Genomic DNA, 23,055 nt, shown 5'->3' with positions numbered 1-23,055 from the left:
CAATAAAGATGTGAAAACCACACCCAGCGTCTGAGTGTGTGCGGCTGCAGGTGGAAGCAGTGGACGGTGGCCGAGGCGAGTGTAGGGGTTGGTTTACTGGGGTGGGGGTGGGGTCAGTCAAAGGCGGGGCTGGCCAGGGTGGGGTAGGGCAGCAGCTTGTCCGGCCCCCGAGAAACCCAGCTGGAGTCTAGGGCCTCGTCCGCTTCAAAGCCGAAGTCTTCCTCGACCTTAATCTGGGGGAGATGAGAACAGGTGTGAGAAGGGCCCCGGCCTCGCTGTTCCTTCCCAGGCCATACGGTGTCCTCTGTGCACCTCACCAGAAGTCCCGGCATCCCCTGCAGTGTCACCGCCCTCCCCTGCCTTCTCTCCCTCCTCTGCTGCCGACCCTCCCTGGTTATCTTTTCTTCTCCCCAGAGCTGCCTCCACATCTTCCTTGCCTCCACGCAAGCCCCTTGCCTGGCGTCTTACAATGCTTTCTCCTTCCCCGGCCAACACCAGCCCTGTCCAAGCCTTCCAGCTCTCCCAGCCTTGCAGGGCCCGGCCCCGCCCCCCCGCAGCGCAGCAGGGAAGCCCAGGAGCCCCAGTCCCGCCCTGCGGACCCCTGGACTCCAGGCTGCCCCCACCTGCACCGGGGCCAGTTCTGGAGTCAGCGCAGCTCCCACTCGGCGGCCGTCCCGGGGTGCTCGCCGCCTCTTCCGCCCGCTGGGCCCCTCACCAGGGGCCGGGCTGCCAGGTTCTGGGGGTGCAGGCGTCCTTCTAGGCGGGGACAGCCCCTCTTTCTCTGGAGGCTCGTTCTCGGCGTTGCCTGGGGTGGGGGCGTCTGTGCCCTGGCTGCCCTCGTCCTGGCGGACAGGGAGGGGGGCACGTGAAGGCTGCGTCCTGGGCTCCTGCTTCGCCCAGCCCACCCGTGACCGCATCGCACTCACCTCCAGCACGATGGTGAACTGACTGGCGCGGTAGTCATCACCGTAGGAGTCCAGCACTCGCATGAGGAACCTGCGGCCGGAGAGAAGCCGCCGGGGGGGCAGCTTTATCTTCTGGCGGTTGGGAAGGGGGCCCACGACAGCCCAGCTCTGACTGAAGCCAAGGCTGTCCTGGACCCAGAAGGTCTGAGACACCCGAGTGGCAAGCACTTGAGACAGCCAGTGGGGCTCTGGGCAGGACCAGGTGACCTGCACCTCCGCTCCTGCTCTGTAATCTGGAGGTGACAACCCCATTGGGCGGCCCGCTGACCACGACACTGCAGCTTGATGACAGCTCTGCAGTACTCGGCTTGTAAACGGTCAAACGTAAGTTATTATTTTCATTACTCCCTGGGAGGCGGGCCCGGAGCACTCTCACTGGTGATGCTGCCTTCTCTTCCCCACGCCTGCTTCTAAAAGCTTTTTGGTTGTTTGTTTGTTTTAAGCTCTGAATTAAATGGTCCCCATAAGCCAGCGCCTGGGTGGAGCGTTTCACGCACACAGTCTCTTATTCTACAAGTAGGTATCAGTTGTCCTCTCTGTGCTATCCACCACGGAAGCCACTGATCATCTGTCACCATCCTTGAGCGCCTGCCACGTGGTGAGAGTGACTGAGGAATGGAAATTTTAAATTTCGCTTGATTTTAGTTAATTCAGATGAAAGTTGAACCACGTGGCCACCAGGCACATGAAATGAGGCAGCTGAGGGAGTGAATTTCCAATTATTTCATTTGAATGAATTGACATTTATTTTAATGAATGTTAAAATTCCGCTTCAATGTAAAGTAAAGTCACCACCTACAGCTAGCATCCTGGACAGCACAGGTGTGGACAAGAGGAGGACCCAGGAGCTGAGCCCTGGCTACTGCAGGTTCAGGGTTTGGGGAAGTGAGAATGAACCAGCAAAGAGACAGGAATCAGTGGCCGGGAGGAGGGGAAACTGAGGCAGATGAGTGACCTGGCCAAGAAAGTGCTTCAAAGAAGAGGGTGTATCCACTGGGTCAGGTAAGTGGAGGGCTGAGGACTGACCGGGGGTCTCGGCATCATGGAGACTCTGTCATAAGGCCTGTTCTCCACGTTTCACAGAGGTGGGGACCCAGTGGAGTGGCGGGCCGGCCCCAGAGCTCACTTCCCATCCGGGTCGCGGTGATCCGAGGCGGGGGGCTCAGCTGAGCTCGTCCCCCGTGGGCTCCCATTTAACCCTCAGCAGCCTTGTGATCTCAGTGTTAAGCCTGAGTTGATGGGGAACTGGGGCTCAGAGAGGGGATGTGGCTTGCCCTGAGTCACACAGCAGAACGGCGCTCGAAGCTGAGTCTGTGACCCTAAGTCTGGTCTCCTGCCTTCTGCTACACTCCCTACAAAGGGAGCACACCTCTCCCCCAAGGCCCAGGGCTCAGCTTTCTTCCAAGGCCCAAGGTGGTGGTGACAGGGGTTGGGGAGCAGAGGCAAGCGATGCAGGCCCGGAGCAGGTGTGCAAGGGGTTACCTCCGCTCCTGCTGGAGTCTCCGAGTTATCCTCTGTACCTGATGGAGCCTGTTCAGGACCCGCTCGTTCACCTGCGGGGAGGTGGGAGCAAACACAGGTCAGCCGGACTCTGCATGCTCAACACGCGGGGCCCCGCTGGAGGGCGACTGGCCCGGGGCCCCCAGGGCCCGCTGTGTCCGCTCCTTCCCCCTCCTCATTGCCTCTCTTGCTTCTCTCCCTCGTCCACGCTGCTCACGCTGGCCTCCAGGCTCACGCTTGAGTCCCCTGACACCGTCCTGTCCTGGGGGCTTTCCACGTGCTCTTCCCCAGGTGCCTGCCTAGCTCTCTCAAAGGCTGCACTCAAAGGCTACCTGCTCAGGCCTCTCGTTAATTGCAGCAGCCCCTCCCCCACTTCCCACGCCAGAGCGTCCCCCCCCCCCCGCCCCGCCCTCTCAGCTCCACTTTTCCATCGCCTATAGCCTCTCTCTCTATGCAGTGTTCTCACTCTCCGTCTCCCCCAACAGAACAGAAGCCCCAAAGGACCAGGATTTGTGCCTCTGTCCCCGGTGCCTTGAGCAGACCCTGGCAGAGGGGGTGCTCCCTAAATACTGTTAAACAAATGACTTCACCTAGTGATAAAGTGCTTGAAGGACACCAAACTGGTAGATATGCTGGAGATAAGGGCAGGAGGTGGCCGCTTTAGTTAAGGTCATCAGAGGAGATGTGTGCCCAAGCGTGAAGGAGTAGGTTCTGCTCCTGCGTCAGAAAGACCTGGGTTTGAATCCCAGCCTGCCACTTCTCAGCTCTGTGACCTTGGGCAAGTTACTTAACTTCTCTGAGCCTCAGGTTTCTGCACTGGTAAAAGGAGAATAATAACAACGTATTCCTGGCGGGGGACGGGGGAGCTAAGAGCAGGGGCTCAAATGCAACTCCATTTGAGCAAATGGTTGAGTCTCTTTGGACCCCAGCATCCATCTGTTAAAGAGGGCTCAGGGTACCTGCTGCTTGGGGGGCGCTGAAAGAGTTCCCAGATGTCCCTGCGTAAAGCCCCCAGAGCAGGCCTGGCACGCAGTGGGTGCTCACAGGTGAGAGTGCCCGCTCTGACAGCACCACCCTTGCTGTCAGACCCTGTGAACACACAGTGACGTGAGGAGTCGTGAAATCACGGGGTGGTGGGGGGAGAAGAGAGAGGAGTGGTCATGGAGAGAAGAGAGGTTGGGGTGAGCTGAAGGATGAAGCGGAGGCAAAAGCTACCCAGTAAAAGATACATAGTATCTGGTTTATGTATATTATGTAAGTTTATATTAACACGTACATAAAACCATATTACAGAGTGCTGCAGGGACTTCCCTGGTGGTCCAGCGGTTAAGACTCCACGCTCCCACTGCAGGGGACGCAAGTTTGATCCCTGGTTGGGGAACTCAGATCCCACAGGCCACACAAACAAACAAACCAAAACAAAAAACACCAAACAGTACTGCTAGGGACGTCATCAGGTTAACTGTCATCAGGTGTGTGTTTGTATGTCTGTCTGCTGGGTCCGTAGGGAGGACTGGGACAGCTGGCCACAGGGTATGCATAGGTTCAGGGTATGTGCAGCTTCAGGGGAATATAATGCCTGGAGCTGACCCTGCTCCAAGCCCACTGCCCCCAGCCTGGCATTCAAGTCCCCTCCCCAGCGTCCCCATCAGACCAGACACCTCTCCAATCCTGAGTAAGCCCTACGCCACACAGAGTCCTAAATGTACATTTCCCTCCAGCTTGACGTGTTCCTACTTAATCTAAGACTTGATTCAAACCTCACCTCCTTATTAGTTCTCTAAGTCGTCTCTCTCTCTCCCTCTCCTTAACTTCTACCCTAGCTCAAGCCTTCTCCTCTCCTGCCTGGGCCACTACACCAGCCCCCTTCCAGAACTCCCCCAACACCGTTGTTACAGGTTGGATGGTGTCCCCCCAAAAAAGGTGTGTTGGAGTCCTAACTCCCAGTGCCTCAGAATGTGACCGTATTTGGACACAGGGTCTTCACAAAGGTAATCAAGTTAAATGAGGTGATTGGCCTTAACCCAATATGACTGGTGGCATCCTTATTAAAAGAAATTGGGATATACACACACACACAAGCACGGGAAGATGAAAGCAGAGATCTACAAGCAAGGAACACAAAAGATCTCCAGCAAACCACCAGAAGCTAGGGAGGATGCCTAGAACAGATAACAGATTCTCCCTCACAGCCCTCAGGATGAACCAACCCCGCTGACACCTTGATCCCAGACTTCTAGTCTCCAGAACCGTGAGGCAGTATATTTCTATTACTTAGCCATCCGTTTGTGGTTCTTGATACAGCGGCCCTAGCAAAAGAGTCCAACCAAATTCAGAGAGTCTTTCAAGCACTGACCCTGTCCCTCCCCTGTTTGAAACCTTTTGATAGCTCTCCATCACTCTCAAAAAAAAAAAAAAAAAAAATCCAAACCTCTTGCTCTGGTGTTTGTGGCCTTTCAAGATCTGGGCCCTGCTTACTGCTCCATCCTCATTCTCACCAAGGAGGCTAATGCAGTGATTCAGCAGAAAGAACCTGAGGCTGGGCAGAGGCGTGGGGATGGAGGGGAGGAGAAGGACCCCAGAGACACCTGAGAGGCAGGACACACAGGACAGGAGCGAATGATGTCAAGGGTATGGGAGATTTGAAAAGTTTGATCGGTGGGCAGCAAGAGAGGCACCTGTGAAACATCAGTGAGCTGATCTGGGTTGTCAGATGGTGCTCCTAGAGAAGACATCTCTCCAAGGTGCCTGGCACAGTGCCTGACATATAATAGGTGCTAAATAAATTAATAATGAATGGATAAGTGAATGGAAAATTCATTCAGCCGGGCAAGGAAGGCTGGGCATCTAGACAGGCAGAGACTGGGAAGGATTGGCAATAGAGGCCAGGGGACCCCAAAACAGGGGAATCCACACTCACCAACCTGCTCGATCTCCCGGCAGCGTCGACCTAGCGCCTGGTACTTCCTGCGATTTAGTTCCCGCTGGCGCCGCCGCCGGCCCCGGGCTGCCTCTTCCTCTTCATCTCGCTCCCGGAGCCCGGAGCCACCCAGACCCCCAGACACAAACTCCACTTCTGTCTCAAGCTCGCTCTCCAGGATGTGGCCACCGAACAAAGGAGGCAGCGCCAACTCTGAGCCTGGCGGCGCTGAGAACTCTTCAAAGCCCACAGCTGCCATGGTCCTGTAGAGTCAGTGGGTTCAGGGACCCTGAGTACCTACCTAGCCCTTAGTTCCTCCTCCCACAGACCAGAAGCCCAACTCCCAGACCCCTCCTCTCTCTGATGCAGGAGTCCGAGGCCCCCAGCCCACCATTCCCAGGATCCAGAAGAGTTCGAGCCCCGACCCCTTCCTCCCAGGATCCAGGAGTCCAGGGCCCCAGCAACCGCTTCCCAGTATCAAGGAGTCCAGACTTCCAGACCCTTCTTCCCCGAGTTCCACGGGGAGTTCAAGCCCCCCAAGCCCTCACTCAGGCCCAGGAGTCCTGACCTCCAACCGCCTCGCCTGTCAGATCCAGGAGTCTAGACCCGTAGCCTTTTCCCCCAGTATGCTCGAGTACGGACCCCAGTCCCTACAAGAGTTATGAGCCAAAGGAGTTGCAGGAACTGCAATCCCCGTCAGTCCTCAGCGCAGAAGACCGCGCTTATGCAGCCGCAATGTCTTTTGGGATTCGTAGTTTTCCCCAAATCCACTCACCCTTCTCTCTGCTCCAGTTCCATCTCTCTCCGACTCCGGGCGCCCCGGGCCTCAGAACTTCCAACCTCGCTAACCTCTAGGTTAAGTCGCTCGCAAAACTACCTTTCCCATCAGGCTTCACGACCCCAGCATCCGGGACCTTTGCCGCTACGCCTTCTGGGAGCTGTAGTTTCCTATTTCCGGCTCCGCTCCCCAACCCCTCCACCTCCACCTCGACTCCTGGCTGAAAGCCTTGCTTTCTCGTCGAACTCCTCCACCAGTGGTCTGAGTTGCCCTCGACTTTATTCTTGTCTTGACACCCTGTCGTCAGACTATGGCGATTCTCCGCTTATCAGGCTCAGTCCACAGCGGGCGTGAGCCGGATAAAGCCCCTCTTCTCTCCGGATCATTCCTTCTCCGCCTAGCGGCAGGTGCTAATAAAGTTGTTGTTCCAAACGCAGCCAGGAAAGACGCGGTGCAGGGGCCAATCAGAGCGCAGCTTTGCTTCGACGACGGCGCATGGTTGAAACATCATCAGTGAGCGTCGACCGCTGCTGGGAAGCTAATTTCTTAGAAACCGTCGTGCGAGAAGAGAAGAGGTGAGTGTGATGGAGACGAGGGAAGGGCGGGAGGTTGGCTTCCTGGGTCTGGAGGAGGAAGTGTGTAAGGAGAAAGGCGGGCCTTCGTAGACCGACTACCCAAAGGTCTCAAATGCTCCTACATTGTTAAGGCTCTGGGGATATAGCGGCAGCAAAAAATCGTTCCCGGCCCTATTAGCGCTTTGCATGGTGCCTGGGGAGACAGGCTTAATCAAGTAGTTACTTAAATAACCACAAATGTGTGAAGTGCTTTAGGGTACACACAGGGCGTGCGGGGTGTATATCACCAAGCAACTTATCTACTCTAGAGTGGGGTGCGTGGGTCAGGGAGCTGGAATATGAGAACTGAAGGATGAAGAGGTGTTGAGCTGGTAAAAAGGGAGGAAATGAAGACCTAAAGTGAGGGGAAGAAGTTGGTAAGCGAAAAAAGTGTGAGAAGGATTCAGGGGCATGGGGAATAGTGGCGGGGGCTGAGGCTGGAGAGGTTGGCTGGCATCAAGCGAAGTCGTGGTACCTAATCCGTGCCACGTGCTGCGCTGGGCGATGGAAATAGTGTGCAATGAACAAAATGGACACGGTCCCTCTTTCCTTACAAATTTAAGCTTAATGGGGAAGATGGACATTAAACAAAATGTTAGAAATTTAGAGAATCTCAAGTGTTGAAGTGAACTGAAGGGTTCATAGGATGTATAACAGCAAGATAGCGTCTAGTCTCAGGGTCAGAGATAACCCAGGCTGCAAGAAATAATGTTTGTGCCCTTACCTTTGGGATGAAAAAATAATATATCTAGAGAGCCGGAGAAAGGAAACCGTAATGTGGTTGGTATAAGGATTAAATAAAGTTCATTCATTCATTTGCCCAATATTTCTTGTATACCTACAACGTGCTAGAGATTCTGCTAGATGGTGGAGATATAACGGTGAACAGACAGACAGTTTAGTGGGGAAACGGAGAAGAGAGGATAAGAAGAGATACTTGAGTCTAATGTATGGAGAGCAGATCATGTCCAATAAAGGACGAGTTCCTCTTGTTCAGAGAAAGCAAGAGTCACGAGAGTTTTAGAGAAAGGTGTGTGTGAGATAACACGGGTGCGTTTACAAGGAAAAGCTGTGTCTTATAAAGAGAAGTGAGTATAAAGGGGACATTGCATCTTAGGGAGAAAGGAGGGTATGAGGGGAGACTGAGCTCAGAGACAACCGAACATCCAGGGGTCCTAAACCGGCAGCTCAAGGGCCAAATCTTTCCTGTAGTCGTTTAGTTTGGCCTTTGCCATGGTGGTCTGTTTAAATTAGCCACTTAAAAAGAAACTTTTCAAACTGGGAGGTTACACATAAAAATTCGGACTCTCTTACTTTTCTTGAAAAAAATTAGAAAACCTGGCAACATGGAGCCCGTGTTCCCACTGGCAGGGCGTGTCTGAAGCGTCGCGTCAGCTGAGCTCTCACATCGGGCATGATTCCCTAGCTCTCCAGGCTCCACTTCCCCAGTTGCCCAACCCCCAGCCTGCTTCTCACTTATGTCACCCCCTTAGCCTCTGGGGACGTGGAGGTTTGCAGCCTCCGTTTGTCTTTCTGTGAATTTTATTTTATTTCTTTATTCTTTTGGCTGCACCACGCAGCTTGCAGGATCTTAATTCCCCAACCAGGGATTGAACCCGGGGCCACAGTAGCGAAAGCACCAAGTCCTAACCACTGGACCGTCAGGGAATTCCCCTGTTTTTTAAGTTCTTTTTTAATTTCACTTTTTTATTGAAGTCTAGTTGGTTTACAATGTTGTGTTAGCTTCAGGTGCACAGCAAAGTGATTCAGTTATACATATACATGTACCTATCTGTTCTTTTTCAGACTCTTTTCCCTTATAGGTTATTACAAAACACCGAGTATAGTTCCCTGTGCTGTACAGTAGGTACTTACTGGTTATCTGTTTTTTATATAGTAATGTGTACATGTTGCATTTGTCTTTTTTTAAAAAAAATTTTTATTGGAGTATAGCTGGTCTTCAATGCTGTGTTACTCTCTGCTGTATGGCAAAGTGAATCAGTTATACACATACATATATTCGCTCTTTTTTAGATTGTTTTTCCATATAGGTCCTTACAGAGTATTGGGTAGAGGTCCCTGTGCTCTACAGCATGTTCTCATTAGTTCTCTATTTTATACCTATTAGTGTGTATATGTCCGTCCCAGTCTCACATTTATTTCTCCCCCGCTTCCCCCTACATTTGTCTTATTGAAAGAGGAGAACAGGAAGAGGGAGCGTTTCTTATTTTAATAATAAAAAAAAAGCACTGGGGAGGACAGAGCGGTGGGGATTGCACCTTGTAGAGTAGTGTATCGCAGCCTTTGCAGCCTTTTCCACTGTGTGGGATTCACCGAAAATACTAATATTTGTACAGCACCTGGGGGGGCGGGTAGGAGCTGCTCATAGCCCGAGGTGATTGGCCTGGAGGCTCTAGACATTTTAGGCCCTGCCCGGTTGTCCCGATGGCTGAGGAGATCAGGACGTCTGTCACCCATTTGGGGCCCAACAGTTGGTGGGGAGGGGCCTCTGCTGGTGAGGGGGAAGGAAAGGATGTGAGGAGAGGTCTTATCAAGGGAGGGGATGTATCTTTTACGTCTTAGTGAAGTGGTGGTGTGAGGGGTGTGCAGTGTCCTGTCCAGTGAAGTGAAGGTGAGAAGGGTGGGTAGTGTGGGTTATGACTGGAGACCATCTGGTTCTGGGAAGTGGGTCCATGGATTCATTCAGCAGGCGTTTCCTGAGCATCTGTTATGTGTCAGGCACAGTTAGGAGCTAGAGAAAAAAGCAGAAGAGTGTACCTGTCCTTGTGGAGCCTGCATGCTGGTGAGGTTGATCAAGAAGGACCAGGGCCACCTGGCAGGGGAGGCCTGTCCCAGGAATGAGTGGGAATCCCGCTCGCCCTGCCCGCAGGCCTCGGGATGTCTCTGGCCGACGAGCTGCTAGCTGACCTCGAGGAGGCGGCAGAAGAGGAGGAAGGAGGAAGCTACGGGGAGGAAGAGGAGGAGCCGGCGATCGAGGATGTGCAGGAGGAGACCCAGCTGGATCTTTCCGGAGATTCGGTCAAGAGCATCGCCAAGCTGTGGGACAGCAAGATGGTGAGAGGAGCTCCTGGGGGGTGACACGGGCAGCAGCTCCTTTGCCTGGAGAGTCCCGGCTTCTGACTCTCCGCTCCTCCCCGGACAGTTCGCTGAGATCATGCTGAAGATTGAGGAGTATATCAGCAAGCAGGCCAAAGCTTCGGAAGGTACTTCTCCCTCCCCGTCGCCCTCGCCCTCGCCCTCGCCCGCCCCGGCTCTGCTCCGGCCAGGCCCCTTGGCTCCTTTGCTGCTGGTGACTTTGGAAGTTGGCCCTTCCCGTCACCCTTTGCCAGAGCCCTCTTCTTCTCTTCCATCCCAGCCCAGTCCCCTTCTCTCCTAAGAGTGTACTGCATTCCAAAGCTGACAACTTCTTTCTAAGTTTTCTTTTTTGCCCGCACTGCACAGCATACGGGATCTTAATTCCCTGGCCAGGCATCAGACCCAGGCCCCCTGCAGTGGAAGCGCAGAGTCCTAACCACTGGACCACCAGGGAAGTCCCTGTAGCTGACACTTTTTAAGTCCTTGCTCTGTGCTGAGTGCTGGCTAATTGTGATAGGATTTATCTCAAGGCTTCCCAAACTTTATTGATAACCTGATCAGTTATAGAGTTTTGCCACACCTGTAAAACACTTATTATTTCACTTTTTTTTTTTTTTTTTTTTTTGCGGTACGCGGGCCTCTCACTGCTGTGGCCTCTTCCGCTGTGGAGCACAGACTCCGGACGCGCAGGCTCAGCGGCCATGGCTCACGGGCCCAGCCGCTCCGCGGCATGTGGGATCTTCCCGGACCGGGGCACGAACCCGTGTCCCCTGCATCGGCAGGCGGACTCTCAACCACTGCGCCACGAGGGAAGCCCTATTTCACATTTTTAAATCCACATACTTTTTCCTTCAGTTTACCCAAGAAGGAAAGATATTGCTACTGTGGGTGGAAAACTGCTATCATTTGTTAAATAGAAAGTAACCGTGAAAATATAAAACAGTATCCGTGAAAGTTATTCAAATCTCTCCTCACTTCTAACTCTGGGCAAAGCTGGGCTGTCTCTTGAGTGTTCAGCCCAGCGCTAGGAGGGCAGTGCTGTCATCACCCCTGTTTTTCTTGGAAAGCTGTAGCTCTTGATTTGAATTCCTAGGCAGCGGGAAGCCAAGGGAAGCTTTTTGGCACAGGAATGGTATAGTCAGAGCAGAGTTTCAGGGAGACTCACTTGTTCCATCGTTTCTTTCTTAAAAAATTAATTAACTTGTCGGCTGCGTTCGGTCTTTGTTGCTGCGCGCGGGCTTTCTCTCTAGTTGCGGTGCGCGGGCTTCTCATTGCAGTGGCTTCTCTTGTTGTGGAGCACAGGCTCTAGGCGCGCGGGCTTCAGTAGTTGTGGCTTCCGGGCTCCGTAGCTGTAGCTCGCGGGCTCTAGAGCGCGGGCTCAGTAGTTGTGGCGCACGGGCTTTGTTGCTCCACGGCATGAGGGATCTTCCTGGACCAGGGCTGGAACCCGTGTCCCCTGCATTGGCAGGTGGATTCTTAACCACTGCACCACCAGGGTTAAACTTTAAACCTTTAAAACTTTCTTTAAAGTTTTCGTGAGGCGCCCTGCGGGCCAGGCCTGTGTGGGCCTCTGCTCTCAGAACGCTCAGGGGCTGGCGGAGCAGTTACTGGTGGGCGGCGCCTACTGGGATGGAGGGAGCCCAGGACACTCGGGAGCCACAGGAGGAGCTGGCTGACCCTGCCACGGTCAGGGAAGAACTGATGTCTCAGCTGGACTTTGAAGCATGAATACACATGACAGGCCAAGAATGGGGTGGCGGGGGGTGCGCCCAGGGAAAGAGAGCTGCACCTGCAAAACCTTGGACATCCATAGTGGTGGGGAGGCTGGCAGGGCACCAGACCCTGCAGGGTTTCAAATGCCAGGCCAGGGAGTCACGGGGAATCATAAAAGTGACATTTCCTGGTGTGGGCCAGGCTCGGGGATTTTAAGTCAGACCCAGTCACACCCCGTGTCTGGTGGGGAAGGTGGACATGAAACGCCTCAAACTGGGTGGTGATGGTGTCTACTGGATGTGGCAGAGTGTGGCAGGAGCACAGAGAGACAGCTGACCCCTCCTGAAAGGTGCGGGAGGGGTTCTTCGGCGCCTCGTGAGCCTTAAGGACATGGAGGCATTCGAGCAACGGGATTCGGAGCGCAGACTCGGAGTCAGATCTCAGCTCTGCCGTCTGCTGGCTCTGTGCCATCAGGCCGTGTCCCTCCGTTTCTTTCTCTGCAACGTTGGCCTGATTTAACACCAACCTCCCTGGCTGGTTGTGGATAAAATAAGTTAATGCCCGTAAGGCACTTACAACAGTGTCGTATGCCCAGTAAGTCCTGTGTGTGTCAGTTGCCCGTGATAATACTGTCATCATTGCCATCATCGTTGTTATTATTAGCGCTTGAAGGGTTTTCCAGAAACAGACACGAGGAAGGGATGTACCAGGGAGAGGGAACAGCGTATTCAGAGGCCAAGAGAAGAGTGAAGCAGGCCAAGGGTTCAGGGCACTGTAATCAGTCCTTTAATGGCTGGAATGACATGAAGCGGGGGTGCGATGAGAGGATGCGGCCAGGAAGGTGCAGAGGCCAGACTGCAGTCGCTGAGTCAGCAAGTGTCCACGGCGTGGCTGCAACAGGAGCTGCGCAGCTACAGGAAACAGACCCAGTACTTGTCCTCGCAGAGCTTCCAGCCTTTTGGGAGGCCTCAAACATCACTCTAGGTAGCTGGGCTGTTCGTCTAAGGGTGTGGTGAGCCCCAGGAGGGTTTAGGTCCAGAGCGAGATGGGGTCAAGTCTAGAATGGCCTGGAGGGAGAGATGGGAGGTTTGCAGATATGCAAACCTGCCCCCCAGTTTCCTCTTCAGCCCCTCCCTGCTCCCCTCCAGCTGCATCCCCAGTCTCCCTGAGCTGTGGGATCTGGAACGGGGTGGGTGCATGGACACACACCCACACCAGGCTCTCTCTCATCCTCACAGTGATGGGACCGGTGGAGGCGGCCCCCGAGTACCGGGTCATCGTGGACGCCAACAACCTGACGGTGGAGATCGAGAACGAGCTGAGTGAGTGCCGGGAAGGGCAAGCAGAGACAGCCCTGCCCCGTGTCCCCCACAGCCTCCTCCCATCCCCAAGGGAGGGGCAGGCAGGATCACAGGCCGTCTTCCCTGCTGGCCTTTCCCGGGGTCCTGCCCCCAAGCCCCTGTATCAGCTAGAATCCAGGTTCAGCTGTTGTAACAAGTGGTTACGTGAGAAGGAAGCATAGTTTCCTCTCATATGAAAGTCTGGATGAGGAGTCCAGGCTCTTTCTGTCTCATTGATCTGCTATCTGTTTCATGGTACAAGGTGACTGCCCACCTCCAGCCATCACCTCCACATCCTCATCAGCAAAAAGATGGGAGAGAAGAGGGAGTGGCCTGGAAGTTGCACATGTGACTTCAGCTCACATCTTGTAGATCAGAACTAACTCCCATGGCTGCCTCCAGCCATAAGGGCAGCCGGGAAATGTAGCTTTGTGCTGTGTGTCCGTGAGCCCAGCTATAATTAGGGGTTTTGCTACTGAAGGAAGAAGGGGAAATGGGTACTGGGAGAGCCAGCAGAGTCTGCCTGCCCCTCACTGGGCTCCTCTCCGCCCTGTCACCCTTAGACATCATCCATAAGTTCATCCGGGATAAGTACTCGAAGCGATTCCCCGAACTGGAGTCTCTGGTCCCCAATGCACTTGATTACATCCGCACCGTCAAGGTAAATGGGAAGAAGTGGGCTCCCCGACTGCCACTAATGTGAAGGGGCGGCAGGGCCCTGCTCTCGGACCCCCCAGGTTTAAGGGGAAGGTTCCCCTTGCTCAGCCTTTGGCTGGAGACGGGATGAGACTCGGGGAAGCAGTCCTAAGTGCCAAGACCCCGAGATGACAACAGGCCCTGGAGCATTCAGGGAACGAGAGGGGGCGAGGAGGCGAGTTGCAGAGGCTCTGGGTCTTAAGGGAAAGTGAAGGCGGGCTCACCAGTGTGCAGGGCCCCCCATGAGTCCAGGGGCGGATGGGGGCGGTGGCAGGGGATGCCCACCCAGGGAAGTGATGCGGTCAGACCCGCACTCTGAGTGGCCATGGGCTGCAGGCCTGTGGTGGCAGCGGGTCTTCCCTGGGTGGCCCGTCTGTTCAGCTCTGCTTCCGGGTCAGCCCGCACGGGGCAGACGGTGCGGATCCTTTGAGCAGCGGAGTTGCCAGGAGTGGGGGGAGGCAGGGGAGTGCCCCGGGTACAGATCGGGTGGGTGCAGGAGCGCGAGAGGTTCTAGAGCTTCCTGAGTCCCAGGCCCCCGTCCTGCCCTCTCGCCCCCCAGGAGCTGGGCAACAGCCTGGACAAGTGCAAGAACAACGAGAACCTGCAGCAGATCTTGACCAACGCCACCATCATGGTCGTCAGCGTCACTGCCTCCACCACCCAGGGGTGCGCACGGGCCCCGCTGGCGCACGGCGGTCTGGGCCAGCGGCATGGCTGTCAGTCTCAGGGGGATAGGGCACTTCAGCTCGCAAGCCAGGCACCGTGCTGGGCTCGGGGCTCCCCGGGCATGAGAAGCCAGCCTCGGCCCAGGGTTTCGAGGGTGAGGCAAGGGGCAGGCCCGTAATTAGAAGTGTCCGTCTCTGGCGTGTCATCCCCTTGCTAGGGTGAATGCCGGCTCTCCACCTGCCCCTCTGGCGTCCGTGCTGTGCCTAGGAGAAGGGGACATCCGTCACCGCAGAGCAGAGCTCTGGAATGGTTGATCGCAGCGGTGACCGTGCTCTGAGGGAAGCGGCAGGGTGGTGGGCCGGGGTGGCCAGCAGGGCTGCGGCCTGCAGGGTGTGGGGGGCCTCGGCGGGAGAGCGTTTCAGGAAGAGGGAGCGCCTGCAGAGGCCCGGCTCTGGCATGGCCTGGGCAGGGGCGCCTCCCCCAGACGGAGACAGGACTGGGCAGTGCGGTGCCACCGAGGACTGGTTCCCAGCAGCCCTGGCTTCCAGGCCTCAGGGCCGGCAGGAGCGGTACCTGTGGTGAAGCCGCACACACGTGTGTGCACACACACGCAGCTGGGAGGACGCGGGCTCCCGGGCCACTCAGACGGGACACGCTGAAGCTCGAAGGTCGGGTCCGTCCCAGCCTCACCCCCACCCCGCCCCCACCCTGCAGGCAGCAGCTATCGGAGGAGGAGCTGGAACGGCTGGAGGAGGCCTGTGACATGGCGCTGGAACTCAACGCCTCCAAGCACCGAATCTATGAGTACGTGGAGTCGCGCATGTCCTTCATCGCGCCCAACCTCTCCATCATCATCGGGGCGTCCACCGCCGCCAAGATCATGGGTGAGGCCCGTCCCCACGCAGTGACGGCCCCGCGGGCCATGTGACCTCGGGCAAGTCTGTTCCTCTTCTGTAAAATGGGGATTTGGCCCTGGGGCCCCAGGACCGTGTCCCCTCGCCCCCACCCTCTCATCTCTCCTGGAGACCACAGAGGTCGGCCAGCTTGCTCTTCACACAGACATGGAGAAAGGATGGGGGCCCTGAGCCTGGTCAGCGCCCACATCCCCAGCAGAGCTGGGGCCAGACAAGCCGCAAAGGGGAGAGGCGGCGTGGCTGGTGGAAGTGCTGGCATCCCAGCAGCTCCCAGCACTGCCATGGGCCCACGGGGCCACCTGGCAGTAGTAAAGTCAGCTCTCTGAGCCTCAGTATCTCCACAAGACGGGGGCACTGGTCCTGGCAGTGGGTGCCTTCCTCCTCGGGGGCTCTCTGTGGCCTCAGGGTGCCCCCTCAGGCTCCTGGCCCCTTCAACCAAGAAACACTTCCCCGGGGAGTTTGATAAAGCAGCCGTATTAGTCAGTTCAGGCTGCTGTAACAAAGTACCATAGACTGGGGGGGCTTCAACAACTGAGGTTTATCCTCTCACAGTCTGGAGGCTGGGAGACTGAGATCAGGTGTCAGCAGGGCTGGTTCCTTCTGAGAGCCTCTCTCCTTGGTGTGTAGACGGCCACCTTTTCACTACGTCCTCATGTGGTCTTCTCTCCATGTGGGACTGTGTCCTAGTCTCCTCTCGTAAGGGCACCAGTCCTATTGGATTAGGGCCCATCCTGTGACCTCATTTCACCTTGATCACCTGTTTTGTTTTGTTTTTTTAATTTGGTCGCGCTGGGTCTTAGTTGTGGCAGGCGGGCTCCTTAGTTGTGGCAGGCGGGCTCCTTAGTTGCGGCTCGCCAGCTCCTTAGTTGCAGCTTGCATGTGGGATCTAGTTCCCTGATCAGGGATCGAACCTGGGCCCCCTGCATTGGGAGTGCTGAGTCTTAACCACTGCGCCACCAGGGAAGTCCCTGATCACCTCTTTAAAGACCCTGTCTCCAAATACAGTCACATTCTGAGGTGTGGGGAGGGGAGGGCTAGAACTTCAATGTGTGAATTCGGGGGGGGGGGGACACAGTTCAGCGCATAACACAGTCTTGGGGGCAGGTGTGTGCGGAGTTGCAGGTAGAAGCAGTGGTGTCGGGGAAGGACAAGCTCGGGTGTGGATCCAGCTTCCCCCCTCGCTGACCTCACGTCTTTGGGCAAACGGTGTCACGTGCCTCAGTTTCCCTAGTGGCGGTTGGGGGTTGTGCTAGTTTCCTGTGACTGCTGTAACAAATGACCACGAACCAAGAGGCTTGAACGACGCAGTTTATCATCTGACAGCTGTGGAGGTCAGAAGTCCACCGTGGGCCTCATGGGGCTAGAATGAAAGTGTCGGCAGGGCTGTGGTCCTCTATGGTGGGTCAGGGGAGGAAGCCGTTCCCTGCCTTTTCCAGCTTCCAGGGGCACCTGCATCCCTTGGCTTGTGGCCCCTTCCTCTGTCTTGAAAGTCTCCTCTCGTGCCACTCTGACTTTGCTTTTCTCTCCTACTTTTAAGGACCCTCGTGATTACATTGAGCCCACCAGGATCCTCCAGGATAATCTCCCCTTCTCGGGGTCCTTAACTTGCCCGTATCTGCAGAGTCCCTTTGGCTGCATGTGGCACTGTAGTCGCAGGTTCTGGGGATGGTGATGTCAGTGACCATGGGGGCTGTTCTGCTCCCGCACGGGTGTTGGAGGCTAGTTTCAAGGACTCGTGTGTGTGATGAGACCATTTACCTAATCCTCGAAAGCGCCCAGCACAGGGCCCTGCACACAGCAATCCCACCTCAGAGGTAGAACTACTTACAATATGTACCTGCAGCTCCTCTTCCCCTCCCCCATGCCCGCAGACACGCTCAAGGGAACCCAGAGGTGATTCACACCCAGGCCCTGGTGTTGCGAGCCCACCGCGCGGTGAGAACCACTCTGAGGCCGAGCAGGGCCCGTGTGGCTTCGCAGACTTGGGTCAGGTGTTCCTGTTGGGCCAGTCTGCTCACTGCACCTCTAGCAAGTTGCTTCACCTCTCTGAGCCTCCTCCAAACCCCTCTCGGAGGCGGGACACGTCGGGGCTCTCCTGTGGAGGTGCGGCTCGGACGCATGCCCCTGGTCCTTCTGAGCCCCTCCCGCCCTCTGCCCCACCGCAGGGGTGGCCGGCGGCCTGACCAACCTCTCCAAGATGCCCGCCTGCAATATCATGCTGCTCGGGGCCCAGCGCAAGACGCTGTCGGGCTTCTCGTCCACCTCGGTGCTGCCCCACACCGGCTACATCTACCACAGCGACATCGTGCAGTCCCTGCCCCCGGTGAGTCCCACCCCCTCGGAACCTTACGCTGTGCCCCAGAGGGCACCCCCCCCGCTGCTCCTCGGGTCCCCGGGGTCAGGACCCTGGAGGGCGGGCCGCACGGGGTGTACGAACAAGGACGCTGGAGCTCACAGGCCAGGCTGGAGTTCTGATCCCCCTCAGGCTCCCTGTGTGTAAGTGGGGTCGAGACGAGGACTCACTCGTACGAAACGCCTTGACGTCAGGCCTCGCACGTACAAGGCAACGGAAGCGTTAAGCTTGTGATTTCGGGGTTCCCAAGACCACGGTCAGGTTCAGTGGCCACTAGAAGGACTCGGAGAGCTCACCTTGAGCCGATCCACCCAGGGCTACGGTTTATCACAGTGAGCGCACCCCGAGTAACGCTGGCCGAGGGGAGGCACGAGGGCAGGGTCCTCGGGGCGCAGTCTCTGCCGAGGCTCGGGGGCACAGACATGGCTGGGACCCCGTGACTCAGAGACCCCACCCTAAGTCACAGCGCTGTTCCCTGGCTTACCCAGGCCCCTGCCAGCACAGATCACCACCCAGGAGCCAGGGCCAAGGCCAGACTTCTTAGGACAGGGTTAAATGCCCCGCTACGCCTAGCTGCTGCTGGCTTACTACATTATTACCATTACTGTTATTCTTCTCTTTGTTATTATCGCTACCATCACCATTACTACTGGCCACCAAGACCTGGGGCTGTGGGTGTTACAGGCACCATCGTGGTGTTTCTCAGAACCCGGCCACTACCTTTTGTGGCACATGAAACCATTTTTGGCGATGCACAGATGGATGTTTTAAATTTTAATGGAGGTATCTTCTCCGTATTTGATAATCTTCCACCTGTAGTAATGCAATTCAGCCTTCTGTGCAAAAACGGGGAAGTAGGTTATCATTATCACCGACGATGATGATTTGTTACCGTAACACGTTATTACAGTAAGGTGATAGCGGTAAAGGTGAAATGCTGACAGGCAGAAATGGAGACGGGGGCTAGAGTTGTGGAAATGCTGCCGTCTGATTGCATCCTCACACTGACTCTGCCTTCCTGTCCATGACTCCAGGATCTCCGGCGGAAGGCGGCCCGGCTGGTGGCTGCCAAGTGCACGCTGGCGGCCCGAGTGGACAGTTTCCATGAGAGCACGGAGGGGAAGGTGAGGGGCGGGCGGCGTCTGTCCGGGTGGTATGTGGTCTGTCTCAGGGAGAGCTGTCAATAGAGGACCCAGCACGGCGAGCGCTGTCCTAACAGGGCAGAGGCGGGGGTGTTGGTCGTGGCCCCTACCGAGGTCAGCGTCCCCTCCCCCTTCTGTACGAGTTTCCCGTTGCTGCTTGCTGTGACAGATGAACCAAAAGTTTAGTGGCCTAAAGCGGCACAGGGTTACTGTCTTCGGGTTCCGTAGGTCAGAAGGCCACGGCGGGTTCCCTGGCCTGAAATCAAGGGGTTGGCAGGGTTCATTCCTTCCGGAGGCTCAAGGGGAGGATGGCTCCACTGCCTCTTGCAGCTTCCACAGGCTGCCCGCGTCCCTTGGCTTGTGGCCCCTTCCTCCATCTTCAAAGCCAGCGTAGCATCTTCCCAGCTCTCTCTGACTCTGCTTCCGTCTCCACATCTCCTTTGACTCTTTAAGGACCCAGTGATTACACTGGGTCCACACTGATCATCTAAGGCACCCTCTCCCCGTTTCCAGATCCTTAACCCAGTCACATCTGCAAAGTCCCTTTTGTCAGGTAAAGTGACACATTCGCAGGGACCAGAGAGTTGGTTGTGGACACCTTTGGGGGAGGGGGAGGTATTTATTTGCCTACTACACCAGGATCTGTCCCCTCTACCAGAACTGTCATTGTTCACGTAATTATTCCATCAACCTGTGTGCCTTGGCGGACTTGTTCTGGGAGAGTAGATGTTTTCTGTCTTGTGCATTATTGTTTTCCAAGCACCCACCCTGGCACCGTGGGTTCAGGGGTTCAGTCTCTCTCTGACCACTGGCTTGGATGCTGGGGGTACAGCAGTGAACCACACAGACAAAAGCCCGGCCTCCGTGCCATCTCCATTTTGGCTGGGGGCAGGCCGAGAAGACACAAGCGATAGGTCTGCGGTGTGTCCAGTGGTGCTGAGTAAAGCCTGGGAAGACAGATGTGGGGCATTGGGGGTGGCGAGGGAGGTGAGACTGATTAACCTGGAACTCAGGGAGGGCTTCTCCGAGGAGGTGAGGGTTTAACATAGACCTGAGTGCAGTTAGCATGCGAGTCCCGTGGATGCTGGGGGGAAGGGTGTCTCAAGCAGAGGGAACAGTCGGTGCACAGGCCCTGAGGCTGGAGCACAGCGAGCTCCAGGGAGAGGAGGCTGGCGGGATGGGGGCAGATCACGTGCAGCCTCTCGCACCCTGGGGAGAGCTTGGCCTCAGTGGGGGTGCTGAAAGGGGGCCGATTTGGGGTCCTTCCTTAAGGAAGAGTCTGGCGGGACTCTCGGGGTATGGCCGACTCCAGGGCATCGCCACTTACTGACCTGAGGAGAGCTGGGGCAGAGGCAGGGGAGCGGGCGCGGGAGCTCTGTCTGCTCCGTTGCCTGTGGGGCGCAGCGTTGAGAGGAGAGGGCTGAGCCTGCGATACGGTGTGGGAGCATCGCGTGGTAGGTGCGACTTAAACCCGCGGAGCCCAGAGGGTCAAGGTCCTCCAGGGCCACGTGGGAACGAGGGGGACGGGCGGACAGGCCAGGCCCGAGCGAGCAGCTGCAGGACCCCCACCCCGTCCTCCCCAGGTGGGCTACGAGCTGAAGGATGAGATCGAGCGCAAGTTCGACAAGTGGCAGGAGCCGCCGCCCGTGAAGCAGGTGAAACCGCTGCCTGCACCCCTCGACGGGCAGCGTAAGAAGAGAGGCGGCCGCAGGTGGCCCCCCGGGGACCAGTCGGGCCGGGACGGAATGGGAAGGGAAGAGGCTTGCACCCTCCCAGCTGACCCCCTGCCCTGTCCCCAGGTACCGCAAAATGAAGGAGCGGCTGGGGCTGACTGAGATCCGGAAGCAGGCCAACCGCATGAGCTTCGGGGAGGTCAGACCCCACCCTGCTCTGCCCCCGCCCCCTGCTGCATTCCTTCCTCTCCACCTGTGGCCATGCCCCCCACCCCCAGATCTGGGACAACACCTTAGGCTCCTCCCCGGTCTCCCCCACCCCGGCCTCCAGTCTCTCCCCTCCCCATCTACCCGGCACCGGCTCCCCTCGCCCCGAGGCTTCCCATCCACCCAGGCACTGGAGGCTGTTCAGGATCAGACCCCTGCAGGCCTCCCAGTCTCGCGGTCCCCCCCCCCCCCCCGCCCGCCGCCCCGCACATGCCCTTCCCCAGGCTCCACCCCTGCCAGGCTCTTGTCACCCGAGCATCACCCTACTGATGCTGCAGGAACTAGCTCAGATGCCCTTTCATCAGGGAAACCCAGTTCAGTTCTCACACCACACACGCGCACGCGCACGGCCCCTCTCAGCTGTGAGCTCAGGGAGCAGTAACGGGACCTGACTTCCTTGCTGGGGCCCCAGCAAGGCTCACTGCACTCGGGACCCAGTAGGCGCCTGAATAGGGCCGGCCGATGGGGTGGGTGCCTGGGCCTCTAGCTGACTGAGGAGGCAGCTGGCACCCGACGCCTTCCCCTCCCACCAGATCGAGGAGGACGCCTACCAGGAGGACCTGGGCTTCAGCCTGGGCCACCTGGGCAAGTCGGGCAGCGGGCGGGTGCGGCAGACACAGGTGAACGAGGCCACCAAAGCCCGGATCTCCAAGACGCTGCAGGTACGGCCGCGGGCTGGGGCGGGGGCTGAGGGTGAGGGGCTGCGGGCTTGGGCGCTGGGCCCCAGCCACAGTCTGCACCTCCCCGGCCCTCCCCACAGCGGACCCTGCAGAAGCAGAGCGTGGTGTACGGCGGCAAGTCCACCATCCGCGACCGCTCCTCGGGGACTGCTTCCAGCGTGGCCTTCACCCCGCTCCAGGTACCGGCCCCCCGGGGTCAGGAGGCCCAGGGAAAACCCCTTCCCCTCCTGGGCTCCAGCTGCCTCGCCTGCGCGATGAGCACGCGACAGGGCCCCTCTTGGGGCCGCCATGGGGGGAGTAGGCACCGATGAAGCCCTTGAAGGGCGCATCTGGGTTCCCTGCACTCGGTGAAGTTGCCAGGGACCAGTTGGTCTCTATGACCTCGAGCAGGCTCAGTCCCTCCCTGAGGCTCTGGGTCCCCACCTTCCAAGAGCCGGGTGGCTGGGGCCACCTCAGGGCCCCGCACAGGAAAGGTCCTAGGTACGTGGGCTGGGCAGTCAGGACCCCAGCCAACCACCAGAGCACAGGATGGAGCCAGGGCAGGTCACTCACCTGTCGGGTCCGTGCCTCGGTTCATTCACCCACCAAATAGCGCTGGTGTGGCCCTTGGGATCTGAGGAGTACCAGCTCATTCCCTCCATCAGCAGGTGTCTGCTGAATGCCTGCTAAATTCCGAGCGCTGTTGCACGTGCCGGGACAAAGCCACAAAACAGAGACAGGAAGTTTTGCCCTCCCAGAGCTTAGGGGGTGGCAGGGGGACAGATAACTAAGATACATAGTGTATTGGAAGGTGGAAAGTGCTGGAGACTGAAAGGACTAAGGGAGATGGGGAGCCTCCAGGGGAGGCCTCAGCGAGAAGATGAGAGTCACCGTGTGTAAAACATTCACAACGATGCCTGCCACGCGTCGGGTCCCCGGAGCTGGTCGTTAAATCCTCGGTGGGGCTGGTGCAATTTGTGCTGGGACTGCAGGCAAGCCACTTACTTCTGGCACTCAGTTTCCTTATTCAGGAACCGAATAGGACCAGCTGTTCTCCGATGGTGGTGTTTTTAAAGTCTCCTGGGGAACCTGCTAAAAATTCAGATGCCCAGATCCTCCCCTCTTCCCCCACCCCCCGGCCCACAGAGTCAGAATCTCCCAAGGTGGGGGAGATTTGGGGGCTGGCAAACTGTCCACATGTTTGCCCAGAGCCCAAGGACCACTGGGAAGGGCCTGTGGGCCCCTGACATTTCATGATTCCTTCACTGGGAGCTGGGGGAGCTGGGTGGGGGGCATTGTTAGGGCCCAGGCCCGTCTCCCCACCCCATCCCATCTCCCTCACCTGCCCAGGGCCTGGAGATTGTGAACCCACAAGCAGCGGAGAAGAAGGTGGCTGAGGCCAACCAGAAGTATTTCTCCAGCATGGCCGAGTTCCTCAAGGTCAAGGGTGAGAAGAGCGGCATCGTGTCCACCTGAGGGGCGGTGCCCTGGGCCTTCTCCCGCGGAAGGGACACAGAGGCCCCACCTCTCCGAAGGGAGCGGGGTCAGGATGGGGCTGGGAGGTTCCGGCGAGGAGAGCCGCCCCGTGCCGGCCGGTGCTGGGACTGTCCGGCGAGGCACGGGAGGAGGCCCGGCCCCGGAGCACAGAGATCGCCGCCCCGCTCACACACACAGCCAGCCTTCATCACGCGTCTTTTTTATTTTAACCGGGAAGGGAAATACCTTTGGAATAAGTGCAATTAAAAGCACGTTATCAGGA

The 23,055-nt window shown here is 57.2% G+C and overlaps 3 protein-coding genes across 5 annotated transcripts in view; 1 reads left to right on the top strand and 2 right to left on the bottom strand.

Annotated features, from left to right (window-relative positions):
• The window catches only part of NLRP12 (NLR family pyrin domain containing 12), a 726,895-nt gene that overhangs the window by 273,279 nt on the left and 430,561 nt on the right, over nt 1-23,055 (bottom strand).
• On the bottom strand, nt 76-6,438 carry TFPT (TCF3 fusion partner). 2 transcript variants are annotated; one of them, XM_065899675.1, is made up of 6 exons: nt 6,161-6,438; nt 5,390-5,648; nt 2,448-2,518; nt 927-996; nt 624-842; nt 76-233 (listed from the first exon to the last, which is right to left on the bottom strand). In XM_065899675.1, the coding sequence occupies exons 1-6, from the start codon at nt 6,181-6,183 to the stop codon at nt 114-116; spliced, it is 762 nt and encodes a 253-aa protein (XP_065755747.1). In that variant the 5' UTR covers nt 6,184-6,438; the 3' UTR covers nt 76-113. The 2 variants fall into 2 exon arrangements, with proteins under 2 accessions (XP_065755747.1, XP_065755748.1); XM_065899676.1 differs by having other exon boundaries at nt 630-842; nt 6,161-6,237.
• Nucleotides 6,198-23,055, top strand: PRPF31 (pre-mRNA processing factor 31). Of its 2 annotated transcripts, XM_065899641.1 has the most exons (14): nt 6,198-6,738; nt 9,668-9,852; nt 9,941-10,001; nt 12,825-12,908; nt 13,490-13,587; nt 14,182-14,288; nt 15,003-15,172; nt 17,368-17,525; nt 18,590-18,679; nt 20,281-20,408; nt 20,497-20,569; nt 21,171-21,299; nt 21,398-21,496; nt 22,647-23,055. In XM_065899641.1, the coding sequence occupies exons 2-14, from the start codon at nt 9,676-9,678 to the stop codon at nt 22,770-22,772; spliced, it is 1,500 nt and encodes a 499-aa protein (XP_065755713.1). In that variant the 5' UTR covers nt 6,198-6,738; nt 9,668-9,675; the 3' UTR covers nt 22,773-23,055. The 2 variants fall into 2 exon arrangements, with proteins under 2 accessions (XP_065755713.1, XP_065755714.1); XM_065899642.1 differs by lacking the exon at nt 6,198-6,738 and having other exon boundaries at nt 9,667-9,852.

This window comes from Phocoena phocoena, chromosome 20 (genome assembly GCF_963924675.1).
Source record: "Phocoena phocoena chromosome 20, mPhoPho1.1, whole genome shotgun sequence".
NCBI lineage: Eukaryota > Metazoa > Chordata > Mammalia > Artiodactyla > Phocoenidae > Phocoena > Phocoena phocoena.
The sequence above is the reverse complement of the archived record's forward strand: the minus strand, read 5'-3'. Positions and strand labels throughout refer to the sequence as shown.